This window comes from Apostichopus japonicus, chromosome 3, assembly GCF_037975245.1.
Source record: "Apostichopus japonicus isolate 1M-3 chromosome 3, ASM3797524v1, whole genome shotgun sequence".
Taxonomy (NCBI): Eukaryota; Metazoa; Echinodermata; class Holothuroidea; order Aspidochirotida; family Stichopodidae; genus Apostichopus; species Apostichopus japonicus.
This window is the reverse complement of record NC_092563.1, coordinates 7,683,790-7,705,316: the sequence shown is the minus strand read 5'-3', so window position 1 is coordinate 7,705,316 and position 21,527 is coordinate 7,683,790. Positions and strand designations below refer to the sequence as shown.

Below are 21,527 nucleotides of genomic sequence, written 5' to 3'. Positions count from 1 at the left end.
CAAGCAGTGTGGCAGTGGCGTAACGATGAGCCCGGGGCCCGGCTCCTGGCCCAAAGGGCCCCCTATCGGGAGGTCCAAGCAAACGCGTCTGCAGAAATGTTGATAAGGGGGAATCAGTAGGTCGTGTAGGTGTAAGATACTACTTCCAACTATCTAAGCGGAGCGGTACCATCGGTTGGCGCGGAGCGTAGCACGACTTTTTGGGCCAAAAATTACTCCTAGATCGTCGGAAAGACACTTCCCGGGCGTTTTAAGTTGCATTTAACACATCGGATATATTGAGATCTCATGTCCTAGGATTTTGACTTTCAATAATTTCAGTAATGCATCAGTATAGCGGGGGGCCCTTTTTGGCCGGGGCCCCCGGCTCAGCACGGTCTGAGCCCATAGGAGTTACGCTCCTGCAGTGTGGATGTCACGTACCAACTACCTACGAGGGTACATCATAATGGCGAGCAATATTTCTAATAATAAATAATAAATGAACTTATAAAGCGCTAAAATCTACGAAGTATTCAATAGCGCTGTACAACCCTAATAGAACGCCAACTTGAAAAAATGAGTCTTCAAGCAAGACTTGAACTGACTGAGAGTGGGAGAACTCCGCACATATATGGGCAGACCATTCCAGAGCTTGGGCCCGGCTGATGGAAAGGCACGGTCGCCATAGGTTTTCAGTTTAGTCCTGGGAACAGTGAGAGTGAGTGTATTGCTAGAACGCAAGGTATAACGAGTATTGACTTGGAAGGACAGATCGTCTGACAATTAGGCGGGTGCCATTCCATGAATGCACTTATACACCAGGAGCAGTACTTTGAACTTAATTCTGAATTCAACAGGCAACCAGTGCAAAGAATGGAGGATACTCAATGATGGCGTGTTGAAGTCATAGCAGTCTACAACAAGCCTGGCTGCGCTGTTCTGCAGACGTTGCCAGAGCCTTATATACAGAGAGTTGCGACAACTCGGGTCCGGGAATTTTCGATCACGTGACCTCATGGCACCATTTTGGGGCCAACTAATTCTGGCCGTAAGATCGACAACAACGTACGTTCGAGCAGTCAACATCTGCGCTGCCATCACAGAATGCCTGGCTGTTCAGCGTGGGGCTGTTCGAATCGTCCCGAAAATGGGTCAAAGCTGTTCAGATTCCCAACAAACCCAGATCGGAGGAAAACATGGGAGGCGAAAGTAAACAGGCTTCACTGGAAGGCGAACTCCAATCACAAACTTTGCGACGTGAGTACTTCACCTAGGCCTAGTACAATGAACTAAGATTCGTAACACTAGGCCTAGCCTAGTCCATAACCAGGACTGTGGGTTACACCACAGTCCTTACAGCTATGTATGGTGCACTGTGCAGTGTACATACACACATAGTTAACAACACAGAAAACAGAGCATAAATTTCAGGCATGAAAATGGTCTATTTTTAACAAGTTCTGATCAAGAAAGTTGCTATGTTGGGATGAGATCTGTTATAAGGTGCATAAAAATATCTCTGCAAAGTTTAGTGAGTATATTCCTTAAATTGAAGGCTCCAGCGTGGCAAGACAAATCGGGGATCTACGAAGCACTGTGCAATACAAAGCACCAAGGGCTAGCCTAGCCCCCTAATGAAAAACTGCTTGGCTCCATTGAGTCATGAGCTTGTTTGGATTATTATTTATGAAAATTTGGGTGGCGATCTGGCAGACCATTGAAATGATTAATCATTCTGCTTTGCACTTGATGATTTGAATTGAACTGGTCCAGAACTCCACTATCTTCTATGAAATAATATTGAAAAATTAGGTTACTAAAATATCACTGTAGGCTAGGTAAAAATATTTCCTAGAACATTGTGTCCTGTTAGAGGATAGCAGGTAAAACTAACAGAGTCAACTGAAAACCATAGGCCTAATTAGGCTCAGGAATCATGTTTGTCCATGTCATACATTGGTACGGTATACAAATCCTAATTCATATTCTTACAACCGGGCAGTTCCAAGCAAAAGAGGACATAACCCAGGAAATTCAATTTGACTGAGCCTAGGCCTAGCATTTTACCGTGGTTGGCGGGCAACTCCCCCCCCCCCCGGCAATCCCCCCCAAAAAACGACTCTAATTTTCGACTTCTGACAACATATTTATGCTTCTGTTGGGGGGGGGTTGTCCGGGGGGTGTTGTCTGGTCACGATTACCTTATCCATTAATAATAGAAGCCCATGCATAGTAATAGAGGCACAATTGGTATTTTGAAGAATTTCTGACTTTTTGGATCCTTTAGTATATATAGATGCAGCTTTTTCAAGTTATTAGACATAAAATTCGTAGATAAAAGCCTGACTCTCATACAAAAATATTCTGAAGTAGATCTTTTCAAATTCCAGCAGCAGCTTAGTTCTCATAACGCTGAAATATCCTACTCACATATACCATATGTTTGCGATGTGAGTTCCAGATTAGTGTAAATTCCTTACAGCACCCAGTTTGGGTCATATTATGGTGGTAAAGTCCTGTCAGCTGCAATTTATTATTCGTATTTCATACATTTGAAATAAAACTAAGTCATACCAACATTGTGACAGTGGCTGAGTGAGAAATATTCAGCCTAGGCTTCTGTGATGAAGCCTTATGAACCTTCTTCCAACTGCCACGGTATAACACTTTGAACTGCCCACCCCACCACTCTTTTTCAAAACCAAGGTCAGAAGAGTAACTGCAGCAAATTTCATCTTCTATGACGTCTGTCACTGAGAATTTATTCTGACCGACCTGGCTGGTGGGTAGAGGCAACCCCCCCATGCTTGCCTAAATGTCATACTGTTCTGGGAGTGTTCCAATCTAAATGTACAGTATTCATAGCTATTTTGGGTAATGTGCAACTAAACATCCTCCCCCCCCCCCTCCACACTAGAACTACAGGTTAGTTTCCTGGTATATATATTAAAGTTGCGGGGCCTATCACTGAATAAAATTCAGCATCAATTTTTCCCTCCTACAGGCTCACTTCTCAGAGGACCAGTTTGAGCAGAACCGGGTGGATGGGAAGCGGAAACTGAAGTCGACAGCAATTCCTACCATCTTCCCTCATCGACGATGCAAGAAAGTGCGGAAACCACCAGCCAGAAGGGACGCTCCATTGCCAGTGAAACATCAGGGATTAATTCATTTTTTTTCCGACGTGGCTGTTTATATCCGACCGACGAGACCAATTGTGATACCCCGAAACAATCCCCCTACCCTGCCCCACACGTCACCTTTAACCCTGCGCTCTAAATTGTGTGGGACTGGAACACAGACAAAATGTGATTGGTCCATTTAGTTACCATAGCAACCAATTTTCAAAGACCTAGCTTCATGATTCTGTGCACCATGTCAGTACCAGTCACATGTCCAAATATCAACTTCATCAGCCATTGCTAGCTCAAGTTACAGTTAATCCCAATTTTGACCAATCACAGGCTTTGTTTGGTTACCATGGCAACAATGGAAGAATGTACATTATTCCGCAACTGTGCAATATGTGTTACAATATGATATATAATCAGTCATAATACAATTTTACCGTACCAGAATATCAACTGTTGAATTTGGACTTCCAAATGTGCCAACCTCATCCCCTTGAACTTGAGCGCAGCCAATCCCTCCCCCCCCCCCCTCCCGTTCGACACTCGACGCCCTACTTACACAGCCTCGGCGCATAAAAGCACCACAACATGAGCAGGCCAAAAATAAAACCCAGAATCCCGCTCACACTTCTACAATGCCATCGAAAAATTCCCCTATCCACCTGAACGCCCATTCCCACACATACTGTATGTTGCCCATTTGGCCCCAAAATGGCGCCCAAATTTCAGTTGTCGCAACTCTCTGTATATAAGGCTCTGGACGTTGCAGTCTCTGAATCAGATACCCTGGAGTACCATGGAGCAAACTATTGCAATAATCCAAATGGCTATGAATGAATGAACCAAGGTGCTCATAGTTCTAGAAGACATATGGTTCCTAATCTTCTTTAGATTAAAAATATAATAGAAACCAGTCTTGCAAACTTTACTGATATGTTTATCCATTTTCATGTGTTTGTCGAAAATAACCTCGAGGTTGCGGACTTGATCTCAAGAAGCAATGGAAACACCACCAAATTTGATAGACTTATTGACGACCTTTGTGAGCTGGACTGGAGTGCCGAGAATAATGAACTCAGTTTTACTATCGTTCAGCTTCAATTTCTGTATTTAGCACGATTTTCGACCGCCCCCCCCCCTCCCCTTGAGCATTTTTTGTGTATGTTTCTATGATATCGCTAGTAATTTCAAACTAGAAAATGCTTAGATGCAACTTGCAAGGCCTGTGAAGTGCCATTTCCAGCGATCTGGGAGGCATTTTTTGCCAAAATTCTCTTGTACGCTTCGCGCCAACTCATAGTGGCGCTAGGCTTATAGATATATATGTTCCAGTGCCGATTCTACTGCTCTAATGGTTTGTCTACAGGTTCGCCCCTCTCTTGGCAAATTCCTCGCTACGCGCCAGTCTGGGTAACGATCCTTTACAAATATCACTGTTTAGTTGCGATTTAGGTGACGGCTTTTGCTTTTTACCGTGTGACCGCATTTCGGTGCCATGTCGATGTCATTACATCATACAACAATAAATATAATACTGCACAGGGCTGCCTAGTTAGAAACGAACTGTCATATTGGGCAATAAAAATTGTTTCCAAACTTTACATGAGGCTTCTTTTCGAGTTCCTGATTGCAGGAGGATCTAAAATACATTCGCTGAACGTTACTTTCATAATGCCATGAGGAACAGTGTTTGAAATAACTCGTTAATTTCTCTCAAGTCACTTGGTCATACCTTTAAGAACGTAACATAACATGCTGTTGCACAGTCGCACAATTATATTTTGTAAGTTATATCATTATTTTGAGAGTAAAGTGAAATAAAAGCATTTCTTGGTGTTTTATATATGTATGAAATCACAGATTGTTATGAAATCAATGAAGTCAAATATTTTAAATTAAAGTACAAAACAAACAATGAAGCTAGGTCAGTTTGCTTCGTTAGCTCTTTGATTTATATGCATTTTTAATCCCAGTCTTTTTACATGTACCACACCCAAAATGAGATATGAAGAGTTTGACTTATTTTTTTTTTTTTTTGCTTTTAATGAAATAAATTAAGGGGTAATAATTTATTTCATCAATGTTTTACCGTCATCATTTATTGATTGAGCATAGAGAAAACAATTCCCAGCCATTGTTGGATCTCAAAGTTCAAATTTATTTTCTCATATAACATTTGACAAACAACGAAGAAAAAGTGACACCAACAGTATACATATTAGTAATAATTAAAATGATTTCATGAGAAATCAGGATCAGGCTATTGACAGGTTTATTTATTTATAAATGGCCATACTTTTTTGCGGGGTGCTTGCAAGTAATCCAGGGATTCGGTCGTACGTTTTCTTAGTGAGTTTACTGTTTTACACGAATTTTAAAAGTCGAATTCATATAAAACTTTCGAAGTTAGTTTAACACGGTAACAGACATTTTCCTTTAAGTAGCATTCGGTAAATACTCAGTTTATCCGTTGTCCTCGTTGCGGTTTAGTATAGTATTAAATTTGCCAATATTTTTGCAGCAGAGTTGGTAGTTTGACCTAAATCAAATGAATATTACTGAATTTATCATGCTCAGTTGTTTATAAGATAACTATAAATAATATTGGACCTGCACAGAGGAGCCAACGTAATCGTCAATTTAGCCTTAAAGGAGCAGTCCAGAGATTAAGCATATCGTACAGCTAAATAGCTGGACTTGGACTTGGACTAAGACACATTTACCTTTTGTCTAAATCCATTCTTTAAGTTTGCAATTTGTGTTGAATAAAACTCTCACCATCCTACTAAACCCTTAAAGGAAAGATTAAAACAAATGAAAACATAAATCGAACCAGAAAAACAAGAAATGAGGTAATGACTGCAAATGTTTAATGTGCAAATAATAACAATATTATTATTAATAATAAAACAAATATTAATAATAATAACAATAATTACAATAATAATAATTACAATAATAATAGTTAATTACATTATATTAAATCAAATTTTGGGAAACACAATTTCTATATACTATAGCTCCTTACATTATCAGCTTGCATGATTGATGAGTGCTTAATTACATGTAAATATATACAGGAATTGATCAGAATGATGCAAAGTTAATTCGAATCAATTTTGCGAAAGGCAGCTTCAAAACAATTGTATAGTAATTAGCATAATTAATTAAAAACAAATTAATTAGGCGAGAGGTAGGTGAGTCCACATTTGTGTTACAATACAGGTCTTTTAAGAAATTTTCACTGGGCGAGCATAATGCATCGGGCGGCCACGAACGACCTTGCAAAATCGTAAATGCAAAGGTATTTTGCAGACTTATGCTGAACCAATTGAAAGATACTTTTTATTACGAATATTTACGAACAACTTGGTTTTATAAAGCGATGTCTAACTCTTACTCGCCTAGTGTCTCAGCAGTTTTGCACACTGGGCGACCAAGGCTCTTCACTGGTCAACCAAGTAATAGACTCTTTGGAGTCGTTTAACATACTGACTTTGGCGTTATCACTGAACAACTATCATTATCAAAATTAGTTCTGTATGTTGTCACGGGATATGTTCGTAATGCTGAAACAGGTTATTAAAAACCTCGAAAAGGTCAGAAAAAACACTTGAAACATGGGACGTGTTTGACACGTGGGCAGCTCAGTCTAGGCCTGCAATACTGTATTTTCATTGCTTTCAGTTAGTTTTATATACAATATTGAATTTATAAACAAACGCCTGACTTTTGAAAGGCGGGTTTGTTGTAGAGAATAACACTAACTTATTTGCAGACGACACAATAAGAAAAAAAACAACCAATTTTCTTCATACAGCAACAACAACAGAATTGTTGGCCATTCTCCATTCCATAGAAAGCCTCTTGTTACTTTTCCTATGTGCGTTTGTCATGTATATATTTATTAGCATGAGAGGTATATCGTTGCAAACACACATACTAGCTGCTTTACCATTCTACAAGTACTGATCACATACTATGCTAAACATATACTAAAAGTCTCCTGTATATAGTAGTATCATTAAATTTCTTAATCTCAAAGATATTCCATGGCATAGAAAATGATTATAAAAACAGTCAATGAATTATTGAGTGTGCTAGGGGTATACAGTAAAAAAGGAATGGCAAATCTGATCAAATTTGACGCGGCAGTTTATATATATATATTTTTTAACATTGCAGTATATGGTAGGACTCTGTTAATGACATGTTAGTGCATTGATTTATCAGACTGGGTGAGAGCTGAATCCCTGTCGATGGGAGCGGTGTGATTTCGTTTTCGTTCGCAGGATCAATGTTCCTGGCGTTACTCGCGATAGACCGTTTTCCTGTGATCTTTCTGTTAGAGAAAAAAGTGAGAAACAAAATAACGATAATTTCGAAATCAGTAAGTTTCTTTATTCGAAAACGATAAGCCATATTCACCACTATAATGATCCAACTAAATGATAAACCACTATAATGATCCAACTAAATGATAAACCACTATAATTATCCAACTAAATGATAAACCCCTTTATAATTATCCAACTAAATGATAAACCACTATAATTATCCAACTAAATGATAACCACTATAATTATCCAACTAAATGACCAACCACTATTATTATCCAGCTAAATTATAAACCACTATAATGATCCAACTAAATGATAAACCACTATAAATATCCAACTAAATGATAACCACTATAATTATCCAACCAAATGATAAACCACTATAAATATCCAACTAAATGACCAACCACTATAATTATCCAACTAAATGATAAACCACTATAATGATCCAACTAAATGATAAACCACTATAATTATCCAACTAAATGATAAACCACTATAATTATCCATCTAAATGATAACCACTATAATTATCCAACTAAATGATAAACCACTGTAATTATCCAACTAAATGATAAACCACTGTAATTATCCAACTAAATGATAAACCCCTTTATAATTATCCAACTAAATGATAAACCACTATAATTATCCAACTAAATGATAAACCACTATAATTATCCAACTAAATGATAAGTCACTGTAATTATCCATCTAAATGATAAACCACTATAATTATCCAACTAAATGATAAACCACTATAATTATCCAACTAAATGATAAGTCACTGTAATTATCCAACTAAATGATAAACCACTATAATTATCCAACTAAATGATAAACCACTTTAATTATCCAACTTAATGATAAACCACTATATAATTATCCAACTAAATGATAAACCACTATAATTATCCAACTAAATGATAAACCACTATAATTATCCAACTAAATGATAAGTCACTGTAATTATCCAACTAAATGATAAACCACTATAATTATCCAACTAAATGATAAACCACTTAAATTATCCAACTTAATGATAAACCACTATATAATTATCCAACTAAATGATAAACCACTATAATTATCCAACTAAATGATAAACCACTATAATTATCCAACTAAATGATAAACCACTATAATTATCCAACTAAATGATAAACCAATATAATTATCCAACTAAATGATAAGTCACTGTAATTATCCAACTAAATGATAAACCACTATAATTATCCAACTAAATGATAAACCACTATAATTATCCAACTAAATGATAAACCACTATAATTATCCAACTAAATGATAAGTCACTGTAATTATCCAACTAAATGATAAACCACTATAATTATCCATCTAAATGATAAACCACTATAATTATCCAACTAAATGATAAACCACTATAATTATCCAACTAAATGATAAACCACTATAATTATCCAACTAAATGATAAACCACTATAATTATCCAACTAAATGATAAGCCACTATAATTATCCAACTAAATGATAAACCACTATAATTATCCAACTAAATGATAAACCACTATAATTATCCAACTAAATGATAAACCACTATATAATTATCCAACTAAATGATACACCACTATAACTATCCAACTAAATGATAAACCACTGTAATTATCCAACTAAATGATAAACCACTATAATTATCCATCTAAATGATAAACCACTATAATTATCCAACTAAATGATCAACCACTATAATTATCCAACTAAATGATAAACCACTATAATTATCCAACTAAATGATAAACCACTAGAATTATCCAACTAAATGATAAACCACTATAATTATCCATCTAAATAATAAACCACTATAATTATCCAACTAAATGATCAACCACTATAATTATCCAACTAAATGATCACTTTGTTAGAAACGTGGCACTAGAAATTATACCAAGGAATGTCGTAGAAAACTTGACATAATGACAATGGTATATCATTGTGACGTCATATCTGCGTTATTAACCATTGACTTCTGGAATATATCAACAACACATGTATTGGTTCTATCACTGCCACTGCAGAATAGCCTTTTAAGTAGAGCTATTTCGCTAATTAGGTTGCAAAGAAACACATCACAAACAAAAGCAATAATTTGCATTTGACCTCTATTGAACTGGAAATACTATACATAGGTTTATCGGATTTTAATCACTTTAGAAATATAACTTTTCACACATGACGATGAGCTTCCATCAAGGCAGTCGACCACCTATCTTCCTCTTTCCTGAAACACCCCGCCCTATCCCCCCCCCCCCCACCAAACACACCTACCTCCCTCCCTGCCCGCTTATTTAGATGAGCAGGGTGACGCCAACAAAACTACTTTGGATCGAAAACTTGTATATATTTCATGCTGCTGCTGCTTCAATTCAAAAGTGTAAAACTTATCAGAACAACATGATTTGAAAGAAAAATGATGGAATTATGGTTGAAATGAAATCAATAAATGAATGGTGATGACGTACGTGCAATGTATAGCCGATGTGGTCCATGATGCATATAACGACGTAGTCAATACTGTAGGGTATTCTACTGATGGAACCAAGGAATGCATGCATGCATTTATACCATCATCATTCTTGCATGGGAGTTGTTGTGTATCAACGTCGGGAAAAGAATGATTGGCGTGACTTGACCTCGTATCCATGGAACCGTTATGATGATAGCGAGGAGGCGAGTGAAAAGTCCAACGTCAGCCTCACCCCCTAATCCCCAACCCCCCCCCCCCGAACCCCAACTACCATTTCCTTCACTCTTCTCTCCCAAATGTCCCCGTCCCAGCCCGACCCACGAATTAGATGAACAGGTAAGAAAACATAAGTACTTAAAAATATGATGGGAAAGAATATACAACCACTTCCTTGCCATTGCAATTGCTCAAATTTGTTTGCGCGCATAAACAGTTTGCTCTAATATTATTTACCCTATTGTCATATAGTATAGCAGTTCTTTAGTTTTGACATAATTATTATACACGTTATAGTAACCTCGAATAAATGCCAACAAATATATGAAATAACAACCAATGTCATGTGTATGCCATACTTTATTAAAACTGTCTCAGAACATGTATATTTCATACATAAATTTCGCTGTCGGCTTGTAAGTGTGTACAATTGAATATTGTTTGTGCATTAGCTACCAAAACTACATTCAGAACATCCTGGGACTCTCACTGATGTACTGAGGTGTCGTGAGATTTTCATTAGTAAAAATTAAGGGTTCAATTGGAAAGTTTACAATGACGGAGAAGAAACGACCAAACAGCCACCGGTCATTATGATAATATATTAATTAATATTATAATTGTACTTTCGGTGTTAAGCTCAACCAGTTCCATCCAACAATTGGAATATCGCACATAATATAAACGGAATGATGAGAGAGAGAATATTATAATATGCAAGTTACATGCAAATATTTTGACAACGTCGAAGAGGTTAAGCCCGCGACATTAAACTTGACGGCATATGGACCTTTTTCACGTCTCTCTCTGCCGACACGATTTGGCTCTCAGCTTACGCGCCTAAAGATCATGACCCTGTCTATGACCAATGATGACATGCGCACACACGGATCCCATGCAATGAATATTCATTCTTTATCCAATGATAACATATATACAAGAATATATTAGCAACAAAAATGTGGTTCGTGCAATGAACAGTGAGTGTATAGGCATACATGCTCTATAGCATGCTCTAAGTAATGAGAATTCTATATAACATGAAAATTGAAATACAACATTACGTAAATACATCATCACAACAATTTATGCAGATTTCTGCGTTGCTTTTAGTAACTTTTTATATTTTTATTTCTTAGCCAACAAACAATACATGTCACTTGTATGACTTAGGCTGTCAAATATGAAATTGAAGGAAAAGTCGGAACATTTCAAAAGTCTCGATTCGGTTGCTATGTGATTCATACTTATGAATTAGTGTCTGAATGAGTAAGAAAAAAGCAAGTAGGATGATCATTAATTAGTCGTTAATGATTCAAAGTAAGAAACGAATGCATTTAATGCTTAATTTAACCAATTGCAATATTAGTTTAAAATGACTGAGTTTGTCAAATTGTCGAGAATATCAAATACAAACGGTTGCTTCAATATTATTTATATGTTATTGTTTTACAGTTACTACGTTTTCGATGAACAGTTACAAACAGATAGAAGTTATCTAGAAAATTTCCACGTTATTGTGTGAGGATGATTTTTAAGGTTTAATATCTATAGCTACGTTCTGAAATATCTCTTCTACACCACGCGATGACATTGCCATCGTCTATAGCCAGCTGTTGTGAAGTTAAAATAACTAGACCCATTCAAGAGAGAACCTAACGATGAAAAACCATCGAGGTAAATGAATCTGGAGGATTCATGTCAATTGGGCGCGCGTACCATGCATGGAGGGTCATGTGACGTGTTACAGGGTGGTACCAAACTGATATTTCTCTGTAGCAGTTCGAGAACAGTGTTAGTGACTTCGTGAAAGATTTGCACCAAGACGGATCGGACATGGAAACTAACGGCGTGAGAAGGTACTGGTACTTCAGGCGTGCGAAATAGTGCTAATATGCTAATGTTCAACCTTGTTCTCTTGAATGAAGGCAGGCCTTCTACATAATAGATCTTACTTATTAATACAGCTCCAGGGGCAAGCTTTGTCTCATATGGCCTAACGTTATTACTACTTGCTATAAGTGAATGTAGAAATGGGAAATGTGGGGAAATGTTTAGTTCAGTGAAACCACGGAATTCGCCATGGAACAGAGCCTAATGCTGCTCGACGGCAATATAGCTATCACTTTAGGCTACAGGCACGGTTATTGCTAGGTAACGGGTGTCGTCTGCTGCTCTAAGCACGCATACACATTTACGTACTAGTTGGGTGAAATCATCATGCGTAATGGGGAGAGTAATATATTAGTACCACCCTGGAACACATCACATGACCCTCCATGCATGGTACGCGCGTATTTACTGTGTGATAGTTTCTCCAGATTCATTTACCTCGATGTGAAAAACCGAACACGGTCGCACGGCACCATTATTTCCCAATTTCTTTGACAACAGACCAGAAAGCATGTGGTATCGCTGGTGAAAAATGACAATTCTCACAAAACAGATATACTAAACATGGTCATGCTCAGTATAGGACAAACATTGCCAACAACGTTCTTAAAAGACTACAGTATATTGCCAGCCTGGTATGGCCTAGCTTATACATATTTACGATAGGCTACGTCTCCTCATATGTAACGTATACGTGCTAAAACATATGAGCCATCTGAAGTGATTGTCACTATAGCAACGACCCATGGATCACAGCACGATGATTCAGTTATAATTTAATAATATATACCCCAAAAAATATGTATAATTATCGAACAACATCATTACATTTATTTTCCATTAGCTACTTATTTTCCATTAGCTACTGTAAGACCACAAAAACATCACAAAAATCACTAAATACATTGGCTTCGTTAAGTTTAACCTCAGCCATGATGTTTAGACGTCCATCTTTTGACACCATGCCAGCACTTAGTTCATTTCTCGAGGCTTAATATATATTTATAGATTATGATGTCATTACTAGTTAATTTCGATTTCCCCTGAAGCCGCATGTTAGCATGCTGTTATTGAAAATACTAAAATATATCTGCAACGAAGCTACATGACGTCAGATGTAGTGACATCGACTTGATTCGGAATTGTTTCCATGTGAGGTAAGCACTAGTTGTAGCAATCACAATTTTAAATATAGAATAGCAGTTCCCGGATCTTTTGAAATACAAAACAAGCAAGCGAAGCATTTGTTCTTAAAGAACACTGTCCCCTTGTAAGTTAGTTTTCGTGGAACAGGTAGAGTACGTGGTTGTATTACGAGCCGCTTGCCCTTGAGGGTATGAAGCATTGTTCTTAAAGCACACTGTCCCCTTGTAAGCTAGTTTTCGTGGAACAGGTAGTGTACGTGGTTGTATTACGAGCCCCTTGCCCTTGAGTGTTTGAACCATTTTGCGGAGTCATGATCTTACCGAGACAAGGACACATTTTCTTAAATGCTCTGCGAAAGTTCAAAGACATAAAGTTGTAAATGATTGGATTTGCAGCGCTGTTGAGGTAGTAACAAGCTCTGCAGAAGAAAAGAATCCATCTGTCATGTATCCCACCGCCAAAGACCGAATTGGTGACAACTAATAGACGATATGGCAACCAGAGGACGGCAAAGAACGCCACCACCAGGAAGAGCATCTTCACTACCTGTATAACAGATGAGGCAAAAAATAAAGACAAGCACGTCAATACGTCAAGTGCACAACCTTACGAAAATAAACTTGTTGACAGATGCTGACACATGCACGGGTCACCCGTCCCTTTATCGGTGGGTTAAAAGTGGCGGAGTCAGGATTCTCGGACGAGGGTGCCAGGCCCGAACAAGTAATGGCAATCGGTATGTCGACTTGGCTACCAACGTAGCTGTGCATAAGACAATATCGGCAAATACTAGTACATGAGAAACGTGTGTACCCTTTCCCACTATATAGGTACCGTTTAAAAATTAACAAAAATTGTTTGTAGATAATTGTTAGTGACAAAGAAGGATCAAAAGCAACATTACGAGCCCCAAGTTTCCTTCCCTGGATCAACAGCAACGTCACGTGCCCCATGTTTCCTTCCCTGGATGGACAGCAACATCACATGCCCCCGGCTTCCCTTTCTGGATCATCAATGGCTCAATTTCCAATTTCTAAACTAATCCGTCTGGAAGGCAGTTGTAACTAGTTGTCGACGCTAATCTAAGCAGCCACGTAATGTTTGTGGTAGATGCCGAATGGCTTAAAGCTTACACTTCACATCAAGTGGCTATACAATTTACAGGTTAAGTTCATTCTGGATATTTTTTTTTTACAATTTTGAAGATCATTTCAAAATGGGGAAAAACTGTGGATTTTAACTGGTTGAAACATCCACCTTACTTTAGCCAGCCAGGTATTGAATCCACGACTTCGACAGATGGTAGGTTTTATTGACTTCTATTGCCACAACCTTTATCAGCTCTACCATATCACTGGTGTCTTACCAAAAAGGTATACATCCAAAAATATATTATTTTTTTTATTGCCAGCTGCAGCCACAGCGTCATCTCACCGAGCCATATTTTCAATGATATGGTGTACCTGTATGTAGATATATCTCCTACCCCCCCCCCCCCGCCCCCCTCCTCATTCCAATGGCCACCATACATAGGTTAGTTTAGTTTAGTTTAGTAGAAAAAAGGGATCAGGAGGGACACTTAAGTCCCCATCAAGGACCCTATAGAGAGAGAGAAAAAAAACTGAAGACACAAACACTCAGACCCGATTACAATGCTTAAAGTGTTTGTCCAAAGCATTCTTAAACCCATTGACACTACTTGCAAGTACAACTTTCTCAGGCAAACCATTCCACTCATTCACAACCCTATATTAGAAAAAATGTTATGCCGAATATTAATCCTACTATGTGACTTTTGGAGTTTAAGACAATAACCTCTGGTACAACTACTGTTAGCAAACATGAAAAAGTCGGTAAAGGATAAATTGTCGAAACCATACACAATCTTGAAAACCTGGATCAAGTCCCCACGTTGAACCTCCTAAGCTCCAGTGTGGTGAGATTCAACAGTTGTAACCGACAATTATAAGGAACACTCTTTAAGGAACTAATCATCCTAGTAGCCCTCCTCTGGACCTTTTCAAGTACTTCCTTATCCTTAGCAAAATATGCAAAATATGGGTTTCCAAAATATAGGTACCCTTCTCACCTGTTTTCTAGCAGCATCACTTTTATCGTGAGCCTTTTCAGTTGTTCCATCCTCTCTTTTCCTTGAATAGCTTTGAAAACAAAGAGAGGCAATGAAAAAAGTTATCATAGAATATTAAAATGAACGCAAATATTTTCAAACAAAAGAGGAAAACCACATCATAGCTGATATTGTCTCAGCCATATGTTAACATATCTTAGATTATGAATAGTTCAACACACCCCTACCCTCTTCCCCACCCATATCCACCTATTCCTCACTCATTCCCAACCATTTCCACTCCTAAATACTCCTTCCACGCTTCCCGAAATAACCGTTATTCTGACTAAACAAAACAGCGTTTCTTCGACAAAAAATCTTCTTATCAGCAAAATATATCATTTTTTCCTTGGATAAAAGCTGTCCATAGAGATGAATTTGTAGAGAAGTAACATTTAGCCGTTGCTCGATCTTACCTTGCGACCATTTTACTTCTAGATCTGGTGCTTCGGTATAACGCTCGGCCGATGACAATATAAGTAGGAATAGCTATACCGACTGGTATCATATAAAACAGAATACAATCTGCCACATAGACGTATGGAAGAAACTTCTCGTAGTCGGTGTTGTAATAACACGGATTAGGTCTCGTCTCGTCGTAATCGATAAGTATCAGCCAACACACACAGTAAATCGCGGTGAAGATCCATACACAGACGATTATTTTCACCGCACGGTTTATAGTACACATGTAATGGGATTTCATTGGATGACAAATCGCGATATACCGTTCAGCCGTAAACGCGGCAATGGACACCGCAGACATATTAAATACGAGGTATTCCACGTAAACCATAGGGACACATCCAATCGCGCCATACCAGGTCGAATTTCCCAGCACTTCTGGTATCGAATGCAACCAATTCGGTACCAAGCCTGTGACTGCATCGACAAACGCTAGACTGACAAGATGGCAATTGGTCGGTGTACGCATTGATTTAACTCGTAGTACGACTATGATCACCATGGTGTTCCCAACGATCGCTACTGCACCGAGAATGAAATATACCGTTGTTGCCACAACTTTGTACAAAACATCGCCATTGGGCGGTTCTTGGCTCGTGCTTGCCGTTGTGGTTCCGTCCAGAAAATCGGTCAAGTTCCGTTCATCCATGTTGAAATAGTGTTGTGTTTGTACAAATCAGTTTGAAGAACTAATATAAATTCAGTTTGCTAACTAAAACTGCAAACTAAATCAACCAAAACCTTGTCCCTTCGTCTTGGTTTGAGACGGTTATATAACGTCATTCAATCATGGCTGTTTGGTTTAAACTCTTCATAAAGAGGCGATTTTAACGAAAAATCTCCTTTATAATTAACAATTCAACGAGGATTGACAAACCTGGAAAAGAAGAAATTGCAAAGGATTTATACAGGTTCATGAATATTCAAAGAATAAGAGAAGACAATTCAGTTGCTATACATATATATATAAGCTAAACCGGTGTGACAATGTGTACATCCCCATGAGTATTTTTATTAGACGATGTTTTTGTAGTATATTGAAGTCATATACATGTTTAAATACTTTCGTTAAATAAAAATCCGTCGCAATATTATTATTTGCGCTACGTTTCAAACGGATAACAGCGCTGTAACAGTTTGAAGCTAGCGCAACCGATCTCCTCGAAGATATGTCTACAAAACGTGCAGAATATCCCACGGATATATTACAGCAGTTTCGAGCGAGGGGTGTTCTACACTGTTACACCGGCCATCTTGGATAAAGAGAATCAAGTGAAAAGCAAAAAAAGTTTTGTTAACTGCCATTACTTATCTTCCCTGGAATTACCATATTGTGAATACTCATTTACCTATATTTTAAACATACACTGGCTGTTCCCTCTCATCCAGGCCCGTACGCAGAGTTTAATACGGGAGTAGGGGGGGGGGGTGGTACGTGCTAGGAGAGGCATTTACGTTTGTATAAATAGTTGTGCTATGATGCCAAATCGGGCTCGAGGTTAGTGGGGGGGGGGTGAAAAAAATTGGCGAAATAACATGAAAAACATTGCTCACCAAAAGTGAGTCAAGGTCGGTATATTTTGAGTGATTTAAGAAGTTTTCAGGATTATTACTAGAGTTGAAGGAAATGATATGATCAATGCCTTAGGGACGTAGATACTGAGTTGATCGTCAAACATCAAATTAGACGGTTCCACTGTGATAAACATGAGGTGAGATTTCAAGACACTTATATTTATAGAAGAAGGGGGAAAAAAGTCGAGATCTTAAGGAAAAGCTAAGGGCTTTTTCCTTGTCACGTGTGACCTCTATAATGAAAGTGAACAAGTTTTGAGATTGCGTATAAGGGGCCCCAAATTTCATGTATTGTTACTTTTCTCTTATGATTTGCGTGATACCGTGAAATTTTCGTCGGGGTTTACGTCAAGAGAGTTCATCACTCCACAAAAATGCTTTTAACATTGCCCACTTGGGACATCCGTTATTCGCTTATTTCCAGAAGGTTTATTGAAACCACTTTTTGAGCTGGTACATGCATGTATGATCATATCAAATATCGTGCAACTAATAATAGGTCTATTTCGTCGATCTAATCTTTACCCATTTGGTCTACGCCACATCCTACGCCCCAAAAAAGAAATCCCTTGTTTAGTCCCTCTTATCTGTGGGTGCAGTTGCGTAACACCATTGGGAGCCCCGGAAACTCAGGAGCTCTGAGACTTAAAAATGGTTCGCAAAACGCATTGCGTTCAAAGGTGACAGCTTCCACATCATTATGAAGATGTTGGAACTGAATCTTATTGCGCTAGTGCGGTCTCGCAATTAATCGCTTCGCTCCGCTTAAATGCCCCCCCCCCCCCTCGTCTAATCTTTGGCACCCGGTCCCCCGAGTTGATCGTTATTCGGCTGGTTGCGTGTATTTACAGAGGGAGTGAGCAAGACTTCAAAGAACAGCAGAAGGTTCTCGGCGTAGACGTACACTGAAATATCGTAAAAGACGCGGGATTCGCACACTAGTAGACTCAGTGGGATAAATCCATGCAGGGAGGCCTTGAATGGCAAGGAGAGAATACCCATGTCATCTCATTACACTGGTGAGTCTTTTCAATAGGGTGTGAGGGTATAGAGTTGGGTGTATTTGTGCGTATGTAGTTGCACTAAGCATTCACTTCAAGGAAAGAGGCCTTTCACTGTAAGACCCATCTAGAATCCATACTACGATTTACTCGATTATATGAATTTAATAGTAAGTCAATAATGAAGAGAAATCGATATACTGATTTCCAGGAATGTAACAGGAGAGCGCAAAGCACAACATGAATGTGAAATGAGTGTAACTCATCATGAGACACACATTTTTAAAATTCTCTTTTAAGTATCCGTACATGTCTAATAGACCCATGACGGGGTGTGACAAAGATGTTAGGTCAATTTTGACAATTTTTATCACTTCAGGAATTGTTAAACCATCCTCATATTTACAGTTAAAAACAAATATTATGTTAAAGGGTGTGAAGCCTCGCGCTAAAAGAAACGTCTAATGCCGGTAATCTGACCTAGTTTCGAATGAGATGTAACAGAAGTGTTAGACACCACCATCGATCCTAGAAAATACACAGTGTCACACAGCCTGCTACCGTCGGTAATTAGACACTAGTGTACAGTCAGTACATACAGCTACGGTCAATACCCACAGCACAGTGTACACACGATAAAGCGGTGGACATCTCAGGTCCAGCTAAAGATAACATGGTATCAAGTTTCATTACTGTCTGCATTTTGTAGCGACAAGAGTAAAACTTCACTTGCAAGCAACGGAAAGTTAATTTTTTTTCACAGGGCAGCACGCGGTTTGGGGCGAGTCTTCAATGCCTTTAAGGCGAAATACTAATTCTGAGGACCATGCACGTCCCTACCATGTCACTGACAATAACTTGACTCAAGTTATAAACCCTTCTGCCTTGAAGGTGTGAGCAGGAGGAGGTTGGGTGGGGTAGGGCTTGTTGGGACAAGATGAGCAGACAAGGCGAAAACGTGAGGAGGAGAAAACGAGAGGATGGGGACGGGGCAGGATGGCATTGAAGAGAAAAACTCTGGTAAAATACAGTTGCAATATTGTCATCTGCTTGCTGCAAAGAGTGGGTAACAGCTTTGTCTGGATCAAAACCGCTCTACTGGATATTTGTGCCAGAAATGTTGAGAATATTATTTTACAAACACCTTCTTTCTTCCCAAGATGGTTTCTCATTTTAGTAATTGTCACACATTATTGACTGTTATAATTTATTTAAATGGAAATGGTTCTCATGAAGAAGATTAATCACCTTTGATTAATCTAGTCAACTGTAAAATTATATCGGTGATTATAAAAATTTTCTGAATTTTTTATGACCATCAGCAAGCAAAGTTTTGCCCTCCAGCCAATCCCGTTATTTCTCTCATCAGAGTTTTCTTGTACACCTGTCTTTTCTTTCATGCTACGCGATTGGTTGGTTCGCTGATTAGATTCTGGTGTAATGCAAGTTGTCGTCACTGGGTCGTTGACTTAATAATATCATCGTCGTGGTTTTAACCAACAACAAGAGGCGCAGGTTTCCTCAACAGATTTAGTCAGTGGGTAATTATAAAGTCAGATTCACTTGATGGAAAGTAGTTTATGCCTCATCGAATTCTTATTGAAGGCCCCGGAAGGGAGCAGGAGGATGAAAACGTCCTCTCCTGTCTCCATCCCTGTCATGTTGAAAACAAAGTTCCGGGTCTCGGTATTATCAAAGAGGGGTCATCAAGTGAAGGTGAATGGAATACTTCTAAAAGAGCTTGAGATATAGGTGGTATCTGCTAGTATAAGCGGGAGATGCTTTCTAAGATTGTTCCTGACGCCAGTGCGTTAGTCAGAGGAAGAGTTGGGGGGGGGGGGATGTCAGAGGGTCTTGTAAAGATGATCAGTAGCTGTAAGTCACACCAGGAATAACCTACGAACAGACTTAACACTTATCAAGCAAAGAAAAACAAATTAATTGTATCATCTTGTTCCAAAACGTGAATAATTTCTTATTCTAATTCTAATTCTATCGGTCTACAACCATTTCTAGAAGATTTACCTAGCCTAAGCCTAACTTAACATATTTTGTTCTGCGATCATCATCAATATCATCATGTGAGTGGGTTAATTACCTGTTTTTACTATTTAAACCTTCAAATTTACACAACTAATGACGTTAAATTATGGACTGTAGTGTAGATATCTCTGGGGGACTATGAGGTACCACTTTGACCAAGAAAACACATTTGAACTTAAAGTCTAGTTTCTTTTGAGTGTGACGTCATTCGACGACTTATCCAGCCTAGCTGCTAGCATTTATACTCCAAGGTACCCTTCAACGAGACAGTTGATTTGCAGAAGCATATGTGCATGGAAGATACAAATTTAACAAGCCGTATACTCTACAAAGTTGAATGGCTTCTTGGTTGTGTTGATACGGCGCCTCTTTTTTTTTACATTTATCTGGAGGTGATCATAAAGTTTAATTAAGAAAATAGAACTAAACGCTTGAGAATCCTCCATCGGACTCTTAAAACGTTTCATAAGTGTGAGGTCCTCGGGAGTTCAAGGACCACCTTAGGGAATTGTACGTCTAATCGAAATCATTCTCTCATATCAATAATATCATATACTGCTGGCCTATGAATAAGCTGTGAAATCGTAATCTTTAAAATCACATTAAATTGGTATCCCTTAGATTCTTCCATCTTGTTTTGGAGAGATATAAAGCAGGTTTAGAGGGCGTGCTTTTCTTAAATTAACTTGTGTGTGTGTATGTAAATGTGATTGTGTTGTGTTTTTGGTGAGGGAGGGGAAGCCTATAGTAGGGAAATACTACTTAACTATTCTCAAAACCTGCATTGCCATGGTTGGCCAAAAAAATAGGAGCCTCATGACGTAACTTGAATACTTAAAATGTCACGTGACAAATATCATATTAATTCTATTATATTAATTCCTCACAAGTCGTTGTAATAAACTCGCATATCGTACAACACATGCTGTTATATCACACAACGTGCATGTGTATTAATAAACATGTATAAGCTAAACTGCAGTTAGTGCTTAAGTCTAAACTGACAAGCGCCATCACTTTAGATATACTCATTATGTATTGAATATTATACAAATAATGAATGGTTATGAGTGCAATAGTGCAAATATTTCATGAGTTGAAAGAT

The 21,527-nt window shown here is 38.3% G+C and overlaps 1 protein-coding gene and 1 long non-coding RNA gene across 3 annotated transcripts in view; one reads left to right on the top strand and one right to left on the bottom strand.

Annotated features, from left to right (window-relative positions):
- The window catches only part of LOC139961888 (uncharacterized), a 115,884-nt gene that overhangs the window by 84,323 nt on the left and 10,034 nt on the right, over positions 1–21,527 (top strand). The gene's annotated exons all lie outside the window — the stretch shown is intronic.
- LOC139961874 (thyrotropin-releasing hormone receptor-like) overlaps positions 5,968–21,527 on the bottom strand; it is a 49,212-nt gene continuing 33,652 nt past the window's right edge. The window contains exons 2-5 of one of the 2 annotated variants that reach the window (XM_071961501.1): positions 15,755–16,680; positions 15,300–15,369; positions 13,531–13,756; positions 5,968–7,455 (exon numbers count right to left, since the gene is read on the bottom strand). In XM_071961501.1, the coding sequence (XP_071817602.1) occupies positions 7,343–7,455; positions 13,531–13,756; positions 15,300–15,369; positions 15,755–16,452 (1,107 nt within the window). In that variant the 5' untranslated portion in view covers positions 16,453–16,680 and the 3' untranslated portion in view covers positions 5,968–7,342. Of the gene's footprint in view, positions 7,456–13,071; positions 13,757–15,299; positions 15,370–15,754; positions 16,681–21,527 lie in introns of those variants that run through there. The other variant, XM_071961493.1, reaches the window with a different exon arrangement.